Here is a 17,744-nt window from a genome sequence, read left to right as displayed (position 1 = left end):
CGAAGTGGCCGTGCGGTTCTAGGCGCTGCAGTCTGGAACCGCGAGACCGCTACGGTCGCAGGTTCGAATCTTGCCTCGGGCATGGATGTGTGTGATGTCTTTAGGTTAGTTAGGTTTAACTAGTTCTAAGTTATAGGGGACTAATGACCTCAGCAGTTGAGTCCCATAGTGCTCAGAGCCTTCCCTAATCCGATCGGACTCATCAGTCGCTGTTTGGTGCCCTTTTCCAAATCAACGAACCAACCAACCAAACCAATCGTTTGCAAGATATTTGCAGATGAATTGTTACGAGCCGCCAGTCACGTCCGTATGAAATATTGTCCTACTTAGTACGAATGTTTCAACATAGGATAACACAGGCAGCCGGTTGTAACAAACTGTTTGTCACATGGACCTAGGTTTCGACAACTATTTAAGGGTGCCTTCATCAGAGTGAAATTTTGGGAAACCGTAAAATTACTTTGCGAGGAAACAATGGTCACAATTTAGAGCAGCTATACTCAAGTCAAAAATAATATGGTTTATTTTATTTTTGACTTGAGCACAGCTGCTCTAAATTGTGACCACTGCCTTCTCGCAATGTAATTTTACGGTTTCTCAATATTTCATTCTGATGAAGACATCCATATCAGGTGTCGAGACCTATATCCGTGTACCAAATAGTTATTTGCAACCGGTTGGCTGTATAATCCTGTGTGGGAACTACTATACGGGTGCTGAGAAACAGCCATGTTTAAAACTGTAGTATCTTCGATTAAGTCTCCATCAAATTAAATGAGAACTCTAAAATATACTACAACCCTCTATGTACCACTCTTGTAGCGATCGCAAGATTCGATAAATTATCGTGCACATAGAGGCGTTTAAGCAATCCTTCTTCTGACGTTCCACATGTGGATGTAGCAGGTAGAACTGCTGATGAGTGGTTCAATGTAAAGTACCGTCTGCAGTTTGCTTCACAATCGTTTGCACGTTAAACATGTTATTTTAGCACAACCAATCTACCATCTCTTTGTAAAGTCGAGTTGCAGTGAGCATGACACGAGTACGTTGTTCAAATTGGTGCTATGTTGTTCAGGAACTATGAAAATGTTAAGGAATTGATCAGATTTTTCTATGTCGTACTCGTTAGAAGTGAAGAGCCGTAATTTTCGCGGAACTTACCTATCGAGCCGACGCGGTAGTTGAAAGTGACCAGCATGACGCCCTTGTCCATGAAGTAGTCCGGCGCCTTGCCGGTGGCGCTGCCCGTGGTGAAGGCACCGCCGTAGATGTAGAACATGACGGGCAGCGGCGAGTCGTGGGACACGGGGAAGTACACGTTCAGGTAGAGGCAGTCCTCCGAGCCGAGGCCGCTCTGCGGGCAGGCGGCGCTCATCGTCATCGCGTCGCGGGTGCCCGACCAGTTGGCCGCCGGCTGCGGCGCCTGCCGGGAAACCACACCACCCGCGCTTGTACCAAATCACTTCCCAGCTGGCAAAATGCAGCCCAATTTCGCCAACCTGGTGGCTTAATAGAAGAGATTTAAACGATTGACCCAATTAGTACCAGTACTGATCCAATTCGGCGACAAAATAAAGGCATCTATAACAGTCTCGTAGCTTAAGTACTCTCAGCAACCGGCCGGGGTGGCCGAGCGGTTCTAGGCGCTACAGTCTGAAACCGCGCGACCGCTACGGTCGCAGGTTCGAATCCTGCCTCGGGCATGGATGTGTGTGATGTCCTTAGGTTAGTTAGGTTTAAGTAGTTCTAAGTTCTAGGGGACTGATGACCTCAGAAGTTGAGTACCATACTGCTCAGAGCCGTTTGAACCATATTCTCAGCAATATTTTTGAAACAGTAACAAACTGCAAGCATTTTGCAATGTTCTGAAACATTTTAATTCGTTTTGTGCAGCGAGATGAACAACTTTCAAGAAAATTAGGAACCGCGTCATGAAATACATAGTTGTACTTCTTTTTATTGTGACACTCGATTTCGCTCACAATGTGGCCATCTTCTGGCCATAAAATACGTGTTCTATGGCCCAAGGATTTTCAGGTTGTGACCGAGTGTCATAATAAGTACAGATTCAATTCGTAAACTTTAAATAGTTTTTGCACGATAACACCACATTATATAGGTTTCCTGTGTACTTCATCTTAAGGTAAACGACTATGGAAATATCACTCGCCCCAGTACAGAGATCACAGAGTCAATTATGAGTTATAAACTTGGTCAGATATGTCATTTTCCATGTATTTTATTACGAAACGCACATTAATAAAAAAAATAATGCATCTAATGCTGATGTGTATCTATTGTGATCACTGGGATACGATAGGGCAAAGATAACTGTAAAGTTACTGTGAAGTAATATAAATGACACTGTTCATTTGTCGACTATTATCGAGTTTCGTGGTCGCGTGTCCCATTGTGATTCGGGTGGAACTAACTTCCTTCCTTGATCTTTAGTGTGGACTGGAAATAACAGTCAACCAGCTGCGAAATATAGGTTTATTAAACCTTGACTATGGTTTCGACAGTTTTAAAACTGTCTTCCCCAGAAGATACTGTACGTAGAATCACATATTATCTATATCCGATGTGGAAGCTGTTGGCTCTTTCTAGTATATGTACATATCGCGCGCTAGTAACCATTTTAAAAATTCATGATTAAAAAGAAGTAGCTCCCTACTGTAGAGCTTCGTCTTAAAACATTTTAAAGACAAAACCCTGCAGTAGAAAGCTACAAATATTTTAAATGGTTATTATCGGGTCACACACACATTTACCAGACAGAGCCAACGACTTCCACATCGTATATGGATAATATATGATTCTACATGCAATACCTTGTGAAGAAGACAGTTTTAAAGCTGTCAAAACCATGATCAAGGTTTGATAAAGCTATATTTTGTAACTAGTTGGCGATTATTTTCACTCCATTGAAGATCTTGCAAGCACAATTACTGTAGCGCTGTCACGTTCAAAATCTTAAAATTTCAGAATCTCCGCTTGATATTATTTGTAAGAAGTAAGAGTGTAATTTTCACCGTTGCTCGTTTCACTCGCAGCAATTTAAGCTGTCCTCTTAGGTTACTGCCTACTATACCCTAGGAAATTGCGATCTGTTCGTAAATAAACTGCCGAATATTTGTGAAAGCAACAATATGAACATCACTGCTGCTCGTTTCACTCCCTGCATTTTAATCTTTCGTTTTTTAAAGAGACTGAAGTCAAAAAATTGAAGAAACACACTCTTAGAGTGAGCGCTGTTGCGTGTAAATAAATCCAATGCTGCAAAACGTACATTTCTTAAATTAATAACAACGTCCCACAATTCTTTACAAACTCTAGGGTGAAAAAGGTATCAGCGTGCAGAATGATGTGGACCTTCTTCCTGCGTATCTCTGCACACTGCACTACAGTGAACTCCCTATAACTTGTGACGTTATCTTCCATGTTACGATGTGCTGAAAGAGTTTGTCAATAACAAACATTTAAGCATAACAAAACGAGTCAAGAGTTACATGTTTCTAGTAAATCTCCAATGATCCGTTACCTTAAACAGCATACTTCATTACACACAAGTTAAAACACAAGAACAATGAAATATGTAAATTCGGAACGGCCCCTGCTAAGTTCTGGATTTGTCCACTCTTATGGAATGTAGTGTTCGCATCGCGTTTTATCGAAGATACATCATACTGGCGTCAGTTGAAGTAGACGAGTCCCGCATGGGGTACGTGCTGGCCGACGGAAGCAATTTGGCCGCTGCACATGTCGTTATCAGCAGGTTTGAACCGGGGGGGGGGGGGGGGGGGGGGGAGGGGCGAGCTGGTAAACGGCGTACTGTTGCATCGTGCATCTGTGCGGCTCACCTTAACATCATGCAATTTTTCGCAAGCGTAAGACGCAGGAGTTGCAATGGGCAGAGAAGAAAATTTCGCCAACACGCCTCTGCAAAATATTAATGAGTAGTCGCAAAAGTCGGATGTGTAGTAGTTCTGTATCATTGTCACCAACGACTAACCACGCCACAAGATTACGATGCTCGACTAAGCGAGCATCATGAGACTGAAAGATTGACGCTTAGACTCATCATTAATTTAAACTGTAACCGAGCGGGGTAGCCTAGACACCATGTCACGGTTCGTACGATTCCCCCGTAGCAGCTTCGAGTCCTCCCTCGGGCATGCTTTGTGTGTTGCCCTTAGGGTAAGTTAAAGTTAGTTTAAGTAGTGCGTGAGCTTAGGGACCGATGACCTCAGCTGTTTGGTCCCATAGGATCTTATCACAAATTACCAAAAATTTAAACTGTAAATTTCCAATGACTCCTTGAAACCAGTAATGTTCCTAGAATATGTAGTGTTTTCTATCAGTGTAGATTGTGAGTGGTAAACTACATTGTTGACCTGTGACATTATTACCTGGGAATGTTCGTGATTCCAAGATTCCTACTGGCATGAACAAGTAAGATATATGTATCTCACAATTTAACAGAGTTATATCAGTTATGAAAGTGAATTTAAAAATGCTGGTATGTCGCGTAAGTAGTTCAGATCCAGATAGTACTGAAGCCTTTACTTTGCTCATGACACGTTTCGGGCGTATCCATCATCAGGTGACCTAGTGACAAACAATAATTACTTATGCGACTTACCTGAATTTTTAAATTCACTTTCATAGTTACTCTCACTATGATCACAGATCTACCAGGACTTCAGGACCAGTTTACAAAGGGTTATTTCAAAGTTTATTCGTTAAAAAATTCGTGAGTAAATCGATTCTTTTATTTGTAAGTAATTATTTTATTTTATTTGAATTTGACACTAAACAAATAGTAAATGTAGTTTACTTATACTTCCATATTCTTATTGTGTGCTAGTCTCTTGATGTGCAGTGTTTTAACAGGGATTCAACAGTTATTTGAGTAGTTTGAAATTATTTTATTTTTTTCCTGGGGGTTTAATTCAGCTAAAATAATGTGATTTGTTAATGTGCTTCAACGTCCATTTGTTGTCATGTCCAAGGTCATTTCAGTGTTACAGTAATTATATTACGACTTACTGTATTAAGAAACATTCGTCAAAATTACTGAACAGAATGATTAGAGTGCTAATTTCAGTAATCACAGGGAATATTTGCCTTAGTAGCTGATACGCAAACCATGTTTACCAAAACTGCTACACATAATAAGCAAACTCCAGTAAACTGATACACCCAACTAGTATGAATTAACTCCCATCGCAAAATGAGTATACGAGTACTGATACAGTGAATGTCAGTCATTGCCACATATAACCAGTAAAATTCCATATTAAATCCCTCTTCTGGAGGATCAATTCAGTGAGTTGTTGAGAGTTTCAAAGAGTGCATGTTGACCACTCCAGGAGCAGACTTCTCAGACACCAAGACAAAGTCCGACACGTGCTTGGTGCATTCGACGGCGCTGCCTGGGTGTCGTGAGCCAGCATCCGCCAATGGAGTGACCAGGGCCTTTCTCCAAGTACCGGCTCGTCCGCTGCCCCACACAGGACGTCACGGCCGCCGTGGCTGCTCGCCTTCCAACATGGCTGGCGCTGGCAACGGCACCTCCGTTGATCCACGCGCCCTTTGAGCAAAGCGAGGAAGCAGTTACGGCCCTGACAACACCAGTCGAGTAGGGCGGGACTTCAACTGCGCCACGGAATCACGGCAAACAATCTTCAGTTTCAACGTAAGCATAATTAAAACGGCCATTTGGTTATTCACACGAATCATGGATTTATGTACATTACGAGGGAGAATGCACACTGATAAGCCAAAAAGTTGAGACCGCCTGCCTAATACCTTGTCTGTCGGTCGTTGGAACGAAATACACAACTGAATCTACGTATCACGAGTCCGACAATTTGCTGGTAGGTTTGTGGAGGTATACGGCTTTAAATGTCTACGCACAGGTCATATATTTCGCATAAATAACGGGCAACTGATTTATGTACGCGGTGACGGCGCCAGATAGCGACTGAGAATAGTTTCATAGGATCTGCATTAGGTGAATTCGGTCATCGAGACGTCAAGATGAGTCCACTACAATGCCCCACATAGCACTGTAGCACGCTTCTGTCTCCGAGACACATACAGTTATACAGCTGAATGATGACTTCCCCGTCGGGGAAGATATGACGCATGAAGTGATGCAGATGGTTCGCAGCTGTCAGTCTGTCTTCGATTACTACCGTAGGTCCCGCGCATGCGTAGGAGAATGTCTCCCTTAGCATAATACTTGTCCTACCAGCCGGCGTCCGTGGCGCGGTGGCGCGCTGCACGTTTCGATCTACCCTTCACCTTGATGAAGGCATTTGTGGGGACGAACATCAACATAGTGTAACAAAAATGTGATTCACACGAAGAGCCGACGAGTTTCCATTGATCGACGGTCAAATCCCCTTGGTCCTGTGCTTACTGCAATTGTAATTGACGATGTGGTTGGGTCAACATGTGAACACGTAGGGGGGATCTACCGCGCAGCTCCATGTTCAACGATGTACGATGAGCAGCGTGCTCTGAAACACTTGTGCATGCACGAGAATTGTACTCTTACAGCAGAGATGCCACAAATCACCAGCCATCCTACTTTACAGAGCAGACAGGCCGCCGAACCCCACGTCCTATGGACAGTCGTGGACGTCCATCTATGTGTCTAGTGGTAATTTCACTATCCTTCTACCCATTTCCGTAGATGCTCACGACAGTAGCACGTGAACATTCAACCAGCTTCGCCTCTTTCGAGATGTTCGTTTACAGGCTTCGTATAATAATAATAAGTCCTTTGACAAAGTAGCTTGTCTCAGTTGACTATTGCGGCACTTATCTTCACTAGGGTGATCCTCCGGACGTGTCTGCTTCGCTTACTCACTTTTGTTACGAGTCACGTGCCCTTAACGGCAACAGGCGGCATTCAACCTTCACCGCGGGGAGTGGTTATAATGTTTTGACTTATTAGAGTCCGTTGTCAACGAATACCACGAGTATTGTCAAACAAATCTGCCGATCACATTTCAATTGCTGTGCTATACATGACGTGGCGTACACCGTTCTACACTTGTGGGGATAGTTTAATGTACACTTCTCCGGATCTCTAACATAAACGCAGTAGTGCTGCTATCCTGTCCTGGTCTTCAATCCACTTTGGCAGACAATACTTCTAGTGTTTACAAACAGTGGCATTGTTTGCATCAAATCGACCAAGTGAACTGCGCTCTTAGAGTTACACGTCTTTCCGAAATAAAGCTGCCCTCACACGGGGTGAGACAGAATTTGTGAGCGAGGAGGTGCTCTAGTTTTGTGAAATGACAGCGTGAAATTTTACGTTCCACATTATTCTGTAAGAGACAAGTCAGATTTTTGTTTTGCGTAGAGGAACCCGCCAATGAGATGCAAGATTGTGGTCTCGTCACAAGCGGAACTTTGGCGACACCGTATCGGATTTCGTCATTTCAGGTTGAATCCCGTATTTAAAAAATGGTTCATATGGCTCCAAGCACTATGGGACTTAGTACCTGAGGTCATCAGTCCCCTAGATTAGAACTACTTAAACCTAACTAACCTAAGGACACCACACACTTCCATGCCCGAGGCAGGATTCGAACCTACGACCGTTGCAGCAGCGCAGTTCCGGACTGAAGCGCCTAGAACCGCTTGGCAACAACGGCCGATGCCCGTATTTGGTGAATTTTATATTACACCTTAATTGCCACGAATATATGCCTTTTCGACACGCCAGCACATTGAGTATCTCTCAAAAATGCATCATTGTCGGTAATGTAGCGGGTGGAGGTAAGCAGTTACAAAGCCAGGTACTGTGTGCATTGTGTGTGTATTGAACCGGAAACTTAGAAACGACGGAGAAGCTTCGTCCTCGCCGTTGTCCTCAGTGGTTCACAGCCCCACAACAGGCAACAGCAGTCCACTCACGCCACAGCCGTCCCACACGGAACCCAGGGTTATTGTGTAGCTCGGCCCACAATGGACGACGCCCGCGGTAACGTCTCGTAACAGATGAGTGTAGCCCCAGATGTTTGCGTGGTAGAGTAAAAATGTAAAAGTCGTGTGACTATGGCCTCCCGTCGGATAGACCGTTCGCCGGGTGCAAGTCTTTCGATTTGACGCCACTTCGGCGACTTGCGCGTCGATGAGGATGAAATGATGATGATTATGACAACACAACAGCCAGTCCCAGAGCGGAGAAAATCTCCGACCCAGCTGGGAATCGAACGCTGGCTCTTAGGATTGACATTCTGTCGCGCTGACCACTCTTTTTTTTTTTTTTTAATCTCATTTTGTTCGTTTTCGTTCCTTGCATCTGCTCGGAGCGGACGTCGTAAGTCACCCGTTTAAGTTCGTCATTGATCGATTAACTCAGTGTTTTTATTACACGGGGCAGCTAAGCCTCTGACCGAACACGCTGAGCTACCATGCCGGCTACCACTCAGCTACTGGGGGCGGACGCGTGGTAGAGTAATTATGGTGTACATGTACATGGAGACAGTGTTCGTGCAGCCATCGCCAACATAGTGTAACTTAGGCGAAATAAGGGGAACCATCCCGCATTCGACGAGGCAGATGGAAAACCGCCTAAAAAGCCATATACAGGCTTGCCGGGACACCGATGCTCGACACTAATTCACCGGGCGGATTGGTGCCGGGAACTGGCACGCCTTCCCGCTCGGGAAGCAGCGTGTTGAAACCGCGAGGCTAGCCGGGCGGGCAAGCCAGGTATAGTTCATTCATGTCCCTCTATATACAATTTTTTTATTCTTTTTTATCTTTTAAAAAGTTCTGAGACATTTTATTAATTTACTGGCGGTATATAATATACTCAGGAGTGAGTCTGTTCAGTGTTCTGAACATGCCAGGGAGCATGGACCAACGAACTGCAAGATTCTTTTCAGCTTCACTATGTAATTCGATCACTATTCAGGTTTTATTTGTTATTATTGTGTTTACGCACACACACTTAAACGAAGTACAGAAAATGAAAAGTATTACGGCAGTAAATAAATTATTTTTCTGGCTTCTGTATTTATCTACAAGACAGCTTGCACTGAGACATTTTCCACTTTCTTATTTTAAGTCTTGTGTTCCAAAAATTTCTGCTACCGACTAAAACAAGTTACCCTCCAAGACTGAACTTAGAGTTTCACTAAAACGTGAGGATGAAAATTTTTTACCATATGTGAAAGACTATCGTAGATTTGTTTTTGCACTACTTGTAATGGAACTTTTATAAGCTGATTCGTTACTGAGTGGACATAGAACTTTACTTTTAACTTGCGTCATGTTCACGGGTACTTGTGATTTTTTTTACACATACTACAAACAGAACCTGACTAACATATGGAGAAGAGAGGAAATGAGCGTATTAATAGAGCTAACAAGGGAATTTTACTATCAGACATTTTCGTAGGCAAATCGTGTGACTAGCGAGCGAAGTAGAGCTGGTAACTGCCTCTGGAGAAAGCCGCATTCGTGAGTCATGATTAGGAGCACGTTCCGTGTGGTGCACCAGCTCGCTTCTAAGCGTACACCAACCACGATGTAAACCATGTCTGGCGCGCTCAACGATTAGAAACACGTTCTGTGTTTCTGCACTTCTTTAGCCTCTCTGTACCGCCAGCAGAAGCTTCTACGCTGAAGAGAATTGGCGCAGGATACACTCGACAGACGGGTCAAAATTGACAACATTTCTCTTAATTTAAGTTCATGCATAATCTTCAGAGCTTCCCATGGCCTTTCAATAGTTTAAGCTCCTCACATTACAAAATATGCTTGTATCCTACTAAATACAAGGCCAGTATTACATATATAGTTCGCTATGATAAATTTGCCTACTTTACTCAGACGACGGATTCCAAAGACAGCAATAGACTCTGGACAATTGTATTTTCCTCTGAATTTCCATCCCATCTAATGGAAATACGAATATTATAATTTCTGAGAATCCAAATACAGGGGGTCTCAAACGGTTTGGGTCAAATGGAGACAGGTGGTGGTGGATCCACAACCAATGGTTGGAAAAGTATATTTGTTGTGTCATGGACATACACAATGTACAAAGCATTACAACGATGTAGGTCATAGTAACTGTTCAATGCGACAACCGCCAGTCTCAACGCATGTATTGCAACGGTGCATGCAGTTCTGCCGCACTCTCTAGGGATCACCAGTGTCCTACACTAGAGCAGGCAGCAGGTGTTAGTGTACGCCCCTAACAACCAAACAAACATGCTGTACACAACTTGGCTCATAGCACCTGTGTCATGTGACGACTACATGCATCGCATGGCGCATTAAACTGTGCTGCATGCACGCCACTATCCATGGTGTCTTGTATCCATTGCATCAGATAGCGTGTTATGTGATTACGGTGATGCGTATATAGCGCATGACACTTAGTCAAAAATGGAAAATACTAATCACGAGAGTTGGCAGACATGCATTTAATATACTGGAAGAAGTTTGTCACCGTGGATACCAACAAACGGGAAATGAGGTCGTTAACGAGACAGAGAGCTGGAAAGGTTCCCGCCAAAGACATATCTGAACATCAGACTTTGAGTGGACGGTTTTCGATCGTTTAACCAGCCATCTAGCAATAAGTATCTGTCAACTTGCTCGTGAAGCGCACATTTCGAAGTATACAGTGTGAAGAGTACTGGTGGAACAGGTATTACGCTCCCATCACAAAGAATGTGTGCGAACCACGCATTCATTTCTGTCAATCGATTATACACCGCAGTGCTCTAGTGCCGAACTGCGTACAGTTTGTATTGTTCACGACTGAGGCTTCATTCCTCCTTGATGGTGATTCCAACAACCGCAAAAGCCAAGTCTGGAGTGAGGATAATCCCCACGCCAACCACATCGGTGACCGTCGGCAACGATGCTCTCTTAATGTATGGGCAGCATTGCCCTTATTTACTGTCTGCCCATTTGACTGGTCCACTTTATCTCGTGTTCCTGCGAGATGTACTGCCACAGTTCTTGGAGACTATCCCATTGTTGTCCGCTAAAGAACGCGATTTCAACACAACGATGCACCAGTCCACTTCGATGTTAACGCCAGCGAGCATCTAAACAACACGTAGACTCTTCGCAAGGCCAGAAAGGGAGGCTCTGTCCCATGGCCAGCGCGATAGCCGGATCTCATATTTATGGAATTATTCTTCTGGGCTTTCGTCGGGACATTGGTGTTCGAAACGCACATAGAAATTGATGACGACCTGCTTGCTAGGGTCCAAGCTGCCCGTCAGCTGGTACAACAGACATCAGGGATCTTTTTGTACAGCACAACTTCATGCACCCTTTTCATACAAGCACTGAGAATGGTGATCGTCATTTTGAACAATTACTATGAGCTACGATGTTGTTAAGCGTTGTACGCTGTGTATGACCACAACATAATAAATATGCATTTCCGACCATTGCTTTCCTATCTCAGTATGATCGGTTACGGACCCATTATCACCTGTTTCATTTGTCCCGAAAGGTTTGAGACAACCTTTATATCAGAAAATGCTAACTAAACCGGAAGATCGATCCACCTACTCGAATTTCCCGCTATTCGTGTCCAATGGCAGCATGTTAAAAACTCCGTGTGAAGCGGCGTGAAACCTCACGCCTACGGAAGAACGTCTTCGCGCCCGGCACTAGAATCGAGGCTCTCGAGGTGTGCGCGTGTGCAAGCAATTCCTGTGGGTGACGGCCGTTTGACAGCATGACGTCAGTGGCCGCCCTTTTGGATGAAGTCGGCGACCGGCCTGAACTGTACCCTAAGCTTGACACCAATGGCTATGACAGATTGTTACAATTTTCGACGCATTTCTTGAGCTACCTTACCTATAGGGTAGCTGCAAAGCGCACCAAAGTGGGGACAGAGTTCCTTTTTCCCTCTGCCCGTGGTTTGTCGAGTCCTATATTGCTAATGGACAGCAGTGCAATAGGCAGCCGTTTGGTAAAATTTTTGCATAGAGCACAACACAATTTAATCAATGTAACCAAGTGCTTTAAGGATTAGGAAACAACAAGGAAGAGTCATGGAGACACCGGAATGTTTAAGATTTAGGAACTATATTTTAAAACTGCTGAATAATTCCAAAACCAGATCTGAACTCTTACCATAGTGCAGTCGTTAGTTATGAAACACAAACAAAAACTAGATCGGTTGCATTAACATAGGAAATTAAGAGGAGGGACTTGGATAAGCAGAAAGAACCAGATGTTTTTGAGGGTTTCATAAAATCCATTAGGCAGTTACTGATTGAAACTGGTTAAAAATACATCAGAATTTGAATGGTTAGCTTAGATCAATGAAATAGTGAATCCGGAAGAGTGTCGCACCCACCAGAAATTCCCAGTTAACTTACGCTACACTGAATGGATGAAAGGAGAAAGGAAGTAAGCAAAACGAAAAGTTGTAGGAGTACGCTACCTACAGGAAAGTGACAAAACCTGTGGAAAGAAAGAAGCAGCTGTATGAATATCAGAAACTCAGATGACAATGCAGTACTAAGCAAACGAGGGAAAGCTGAAAGGTGGAAATAATATGTACAAAGGTTATACAAAAGAAAAGGACTTCAGGATCATATTATGAAAACGGAAGAGGAGTAGAAGAAGCGGAGGTAAGAAGTACGATTTTGGGAATAGAATTTTACAGGTCAGTGAGAGACATAAGTAGCAAAATGTCTCCTGTTGTAGACTACATTCCCGTGGAATTTTTAACACATTTTGACAATCTAACCATGACATGCCAATACCACCTAGTTTGCAGGATATTTGATACTATGTACTAACGGGTGTGAATATTAGTGAACAATTACTTTAATAATTCACAGTAGTAAACAACTAACATGAAATATGTACAGTGGAACGGAAAACTGCTGGGAAACACAATCGTTAGAGGTTTCTCAAGTCTGCTTTCACCCAAATGAATTGCATAAAATTCCTCGCGAAATGATTACCATAGGCTGTCACAAGTAAGCATAGACTATGGTAGTTTTCCTAGTAGTCTTTTACAGTTAAAATCATAACCATGTTACTTGTACGTTATACGTGTTGTGTACTTATCAAACATTAACCCAATTTGATCGTCTTCTTTACATATGTAGATTCCCTTAGAAAGCAGAAGCGTTGTACTCTCTAGAAACTCATTGATGATATATAAAGGGCGACGTAACCTACAGAACATTTTTGTTTTACATAGCTATCCACCTGCTGTTTCTTAAAAATAAACAGTATTTATAAAAAAATTGAAAATGTCAGTGTTTGATTCAGGTTTCATTAGCAAATTATTGATGTGTAACATGAGGGATATTGCAGAAAGAAATTAAAAAAAGCGATAAATATTTATCATGAAGTACTAGAAAACACAATTTACTCAAAAAACCTCCGTTCAGCTTGTATGAAACATGTTTTTGTTATTGATAAACAACTTTCACACTTATCAGTAATAACAGGAAACTCTTGCCTTTGATCATGATGAAGAACAGTAAAAGAGGTATAAAATAATCCCAATAATTATATAGCTTTTCTATGTTTTTGCTTGTAAACTGTATTTGCATCAAAAGTAATCGCTTTGATTACGTAAAAGCGAAGAAATTGTGGAACCAATTAGTTTTTTATTACTTATAAAATTCAATTTATATTTTTTAGCCACATAAAATACACAATTGGCAAACACTAAGAGAAGTGCGGTCGTAGTTTTGGCAGAGCGCAACTATACGTGTAATCTTTTCTCGTTGCTACATTAATTACAGAGATATCGTCATCAAATTCTTCTTTTCAAATGGAGCTGAATAGCTTCTATTGTTAATTCGTCTATTTAAAAGAGACGTAATCAACAGCGTTTAACTCTTCAAAATCCAATTAGTAGTTTCATGGAAATCACAACATTTAAAAATTGCAATTAGCGAATATTTAATAATAGCAGTATGGATGCGAAGTGCCTCTATCTCAGAAGATACTAACGCACGATTGTGTGCGCTCGACATGGGGTAATTTCCATGTCTAGTATTTAGCTGGAAGTGGATGTAGATGTGGAGTGACCTGTGTCAACTTTCAAACCTCCTCAAAGTGTCACTTCAGGTGGGAGTATGTGACTCTGTTGTCGGTATTCGTCTGTCATACATTATTGTTTGCACTTGTACCGTATTTCTCCATCTCCATTTTTTCATCACGACTATCACTTACAAGAACAACAGCGAAAATACAACACTATACGCTATACAGATTCATCATAGTCACTTTGCACACTAGGTGTCCTAGAAGTACCATCGAGAAAATACACTACTAGCCATTAAGATTGTTACACCAATAAGAAATGCAGATGATAAACGGGTATTAATAGGACAAATATATTATACTAGAACTGACATGTGATTATATTTTCACGCAATTTGGGTGCATAGATCCTGAGAAATCAGTACCCACAACAACCACCTCTGGCCGTAAGAACGGCCTTGATACGCCTAGGCATTGAGTCAAACACAGCTTGGATGCCGTGTACAGATACATCTGCCCATGGATCTTCGACACGATACCACAGTTCATCAAGAGTAGTGACTGGCGTGTTGTGACGAGCCAGCTGCTCGGCCACCATTGTCCAGACGTTTTCAGTTGGTGAGAGATCTGGAGAATGTGCTGGCCAGGGCAGCAGTCGAACATTTTCTGTATCCAGTAAGGCCCGTACAAGACCTGCAGCATGCGCTCGTGGATTATCCTGCTGAAATGTATGGTTTCGCAGGGATCGAATGAAGGGTAGAGCCACGGGTCGTAGCACATCTGAAATGTAGCGTCCACTGTTCGAAGTGGCGTCAATGCGAACAACAGGTGACCGAGACGTTTAACCAATGGCACCCCATACCATCACGCGGGGTGATACGCCAGTATGGCGATGACGAATACACGCTTCCTATGTGCGTTCACCGCGATATCGCCAAACACGGATGCGACCATCATGATGCAGTAAACAGAACCTGGATTCATCCGAAAAATGACGTTTTGCCATTCGTGCACCCAGTTTCGCCGTTGAGTACACCATTGCAGGCACTCCTGTCTGTGATGCAGCGTCAAGGGTATCCGCAGCCATGGCCTCCGAGCTGATAGTCCATGCTGCTGCGAACGTCGTCCAACTGTTCGTGCAGATGGTTGTTGTCTTGCAAACGTCCCCATCTGTTGACTCAGGGATCGAGACGTGGCTGCACGATCCGTTGCAGCCATGCGGATAAGATGCCTGTCATATCTATTGCTAGTGATACGAGGCCGTTGGGATCCAGCACGGTGTTCCGTATTACCGTCCTGAACCCACCAATTCCATATTCTGCTAATAGTCTTTGGATCTCGACCAACGCGAGCAGCAATGTCGCGATGCGATAAACCGCAATCGCGATAGGCTACAATCCGACCTTTATCAAAGTCGGAAACGTGATGGTACGCATTTCTCCCCCTTACACGATGCATCACAACAACGTTTCACCATTCTACGCTGGTCTACGGCTGTTTTTGTATGAGACATCGGTTGGAAACTTTCCTCATGTCAGCACGTTGTAGGTGTCGCCACCGGCACCAGCCTTGTGTGAATGCTCTGAAAAGCTAATCATTTGCATATCACAGCATCTTCTTCCTGTCGGTTAAATTTCGCGTCTGTAGTACGTCATCTTCGTGGTGCAGCAATTTTAATGGCCAGTAGTGTATCTGTTATTCAAAATCTCTGGATGAGTTTTTGTGAATTTATTCCAGTTAAACAGCATCTTGTTACGAAAGTAACATGTCGAAGTGTCATATAGTACTCCCACGGTCTCTTGAAGTCAAAATAGAGTTGATTGTAAGTAACCACGGCTTGACGTGTTACTTTCGTGGTGAGAGTCATTAGAGTCAAAACAGATTGACATAAATCCACCAAATTTGATCAACAAATTTGTGAATAAAAGGGTGTATTTGAAATAGCTCCCAAAAGTCAGCTTGATAATGTCAAATTTCATGGAACTACAAAAGCTTGAAGCAGGTGTAAGATATACGAGTAAGTCAGTGACTATACTTACGCGGAACCTGAGATCCCCCAGAGGGGGTGTGGCGTACGGGATGCCGAGAAGCCTGCTGTAGAACGTCCCATTCAGCGAGGTGGTCACGGTGCCCCGTAGTTCACCATTCTCAGTCGTCACGAAAACGTAACTGCCATCGCCGTCTTGAGTCAACTGCAACAAAGGCGTCGATGAGAATTTCGTGAACGGGACTGGAGCTAACTACACAGGTTTCCACAAACCCACAAATCAGGGTAAAATCCCAAGCAAAGTTGTAAAAGTTTCTGTTGATGGCTCACCTAGAACGAATGAAGCGTTGTAATTAACACTTTAAAACCGTCTGATGTGATCATAAAACATTTCGCATAGACTTAATAGACATGATTAATAAAGTTGATAACATTTAATTCCTAATTTCTTCAACGTTTTACGATACTTCGTAATTTCAGTCGTAATAGCGCCAGAGTTTCGATGGTAGCAAAAAATATATTAATGACGACGAGAAGTATCTCACAAATTCTCGATAAGTTTCTATATTGTCCTTCTCTTAGGACCGCAAAATGGCGAGGAGCCTCAGTATTTCACACGCTGGACTCGTGTTCGGGAGGGTTAAGTTTCAAAGGCCGTTATAGCTGATATAATGTTTGAAATAAGTGTTAATGGATGATAGAGACACTATGTGTGCCACATACGTAGCATCAGTATTATCCTTTGAAATAATTTTACGATGGTAACATCGATGTCACCCACCTTGAAATTAAAGTAATTCCTTGTCATTTACGTGCGTCTACAAAGCTGAAAGTGAGAAAATAAACAAAACTTCTCTAAAACGTTTGCTGTTCGTTGACTTTGTAATATTAAGATAACATTAGACATCAGGAGAAGCCGTGGTTGGGATAAGAACACGACGTCAAAAGAAAGTACTATTAAGGAAGTTGGGGATTTGTGAATCTTCAGGGGTATAGTCACAGTGAAATGTAATCACACGTAATGCATTTTATGATCTCTCTCATACCTGTTGATATCGATCATTTCATTTGTAGGACAATAACTTCATACAAAACTGATTGTTCGTGGATGTCAAATTATGTGTATTGCTTCTTACATTCGTTGTGCATAGAAACGTACCGATGTAAATTTTATAAAATTGATTACAATATTTTAAGTAAATTTTAAAATCTTTTCTCTAAAAAATATGTATCAATCAATTTAAGTACTGTCTTCGCCAGCGATGTAAACAATTAGATTCTTGGTTTCGAGTGTAATCTCTCTGCCCTTTCTCGATTAGCAGGAACAGTAGTTGAAAGGAATGGTCTTGTGAAGTCCCTTGAAATGGTCGGTCATGTTTTATGCAGACGTAGCGAACGGTTTAAATTTTTTAGCTCGGGTGAGCTGATGAAAGTGATATTAACACAGAAGCAAAACGAGATAACTAGTGTTATTTCGCACTTAAAGTGACCCATCAAACCCTTACAATTCTACAAAGTTTCAGGTTTTTTCTTATAGGAACAACTATTTAAATACTAGATTAAAACTTTTAAATGTGGACACATATACTTTTAAAATTAGGTAAAACTAACCGATATCAGCACTTTGGTGTGTCGATGGAAGTTTAAATTTTATTAAAAGTGATATGTGACAAAAGGTGCTCGTTAACTTACCAGATAAACATTATGCACACCTGAATTTCTATTTAACCCC

At 42.5% G+C, this 17,744-nt stretch overlaps 1 protein-coding gene across 1 annotated transcript in view; it reads right to left on the bottom strand.

The window, feature by feature from the left end:
- Positions 1 to 17,744, bottom strand: part of LOC126412996 (juvenile hormone esterase-like) — a 93,070-nt gene that overhangs the window by 70,906 nt on the left and 4,420 nt on the right. Inside the window, exons 2-3 of the mRNA XM_050082888.1 lie at positions 16,065 to 16,217; positions 1,165 to 1,426 (exon numbers count right to left, since the gene is read on the bottom strand). Of these exons, the coding sequence (XP_049938845.1) occupies positions 1,165 to 1,426; positions 16,065 to 16,217 (415 nt within the window). The remainder of the gene's footprint in view (positions 1 to 1,164; positions 1,427 to 16,064; positions 16,218 to 17,744) is intronic.

Source organism: Schistocerca serialis, chromosome 7 (assembly GCF_023864345.2).
Source record: "Schistocerca serialis cubense isolate TAMUIC-IGC-003099 chromosome 7, iqSchSeri2.2, whole genome shotgun sequence".
NCBI lineage: Eukaryota > Metazoa > Arthropoda > Insecta > Orthoptera > Acrididae > Schistocerca > Schistocerca serialis.
Note: the sequence above shows the minus strand (reverse complement) of the source record. Positions and strands in the feature narration are given on the sequence as shown.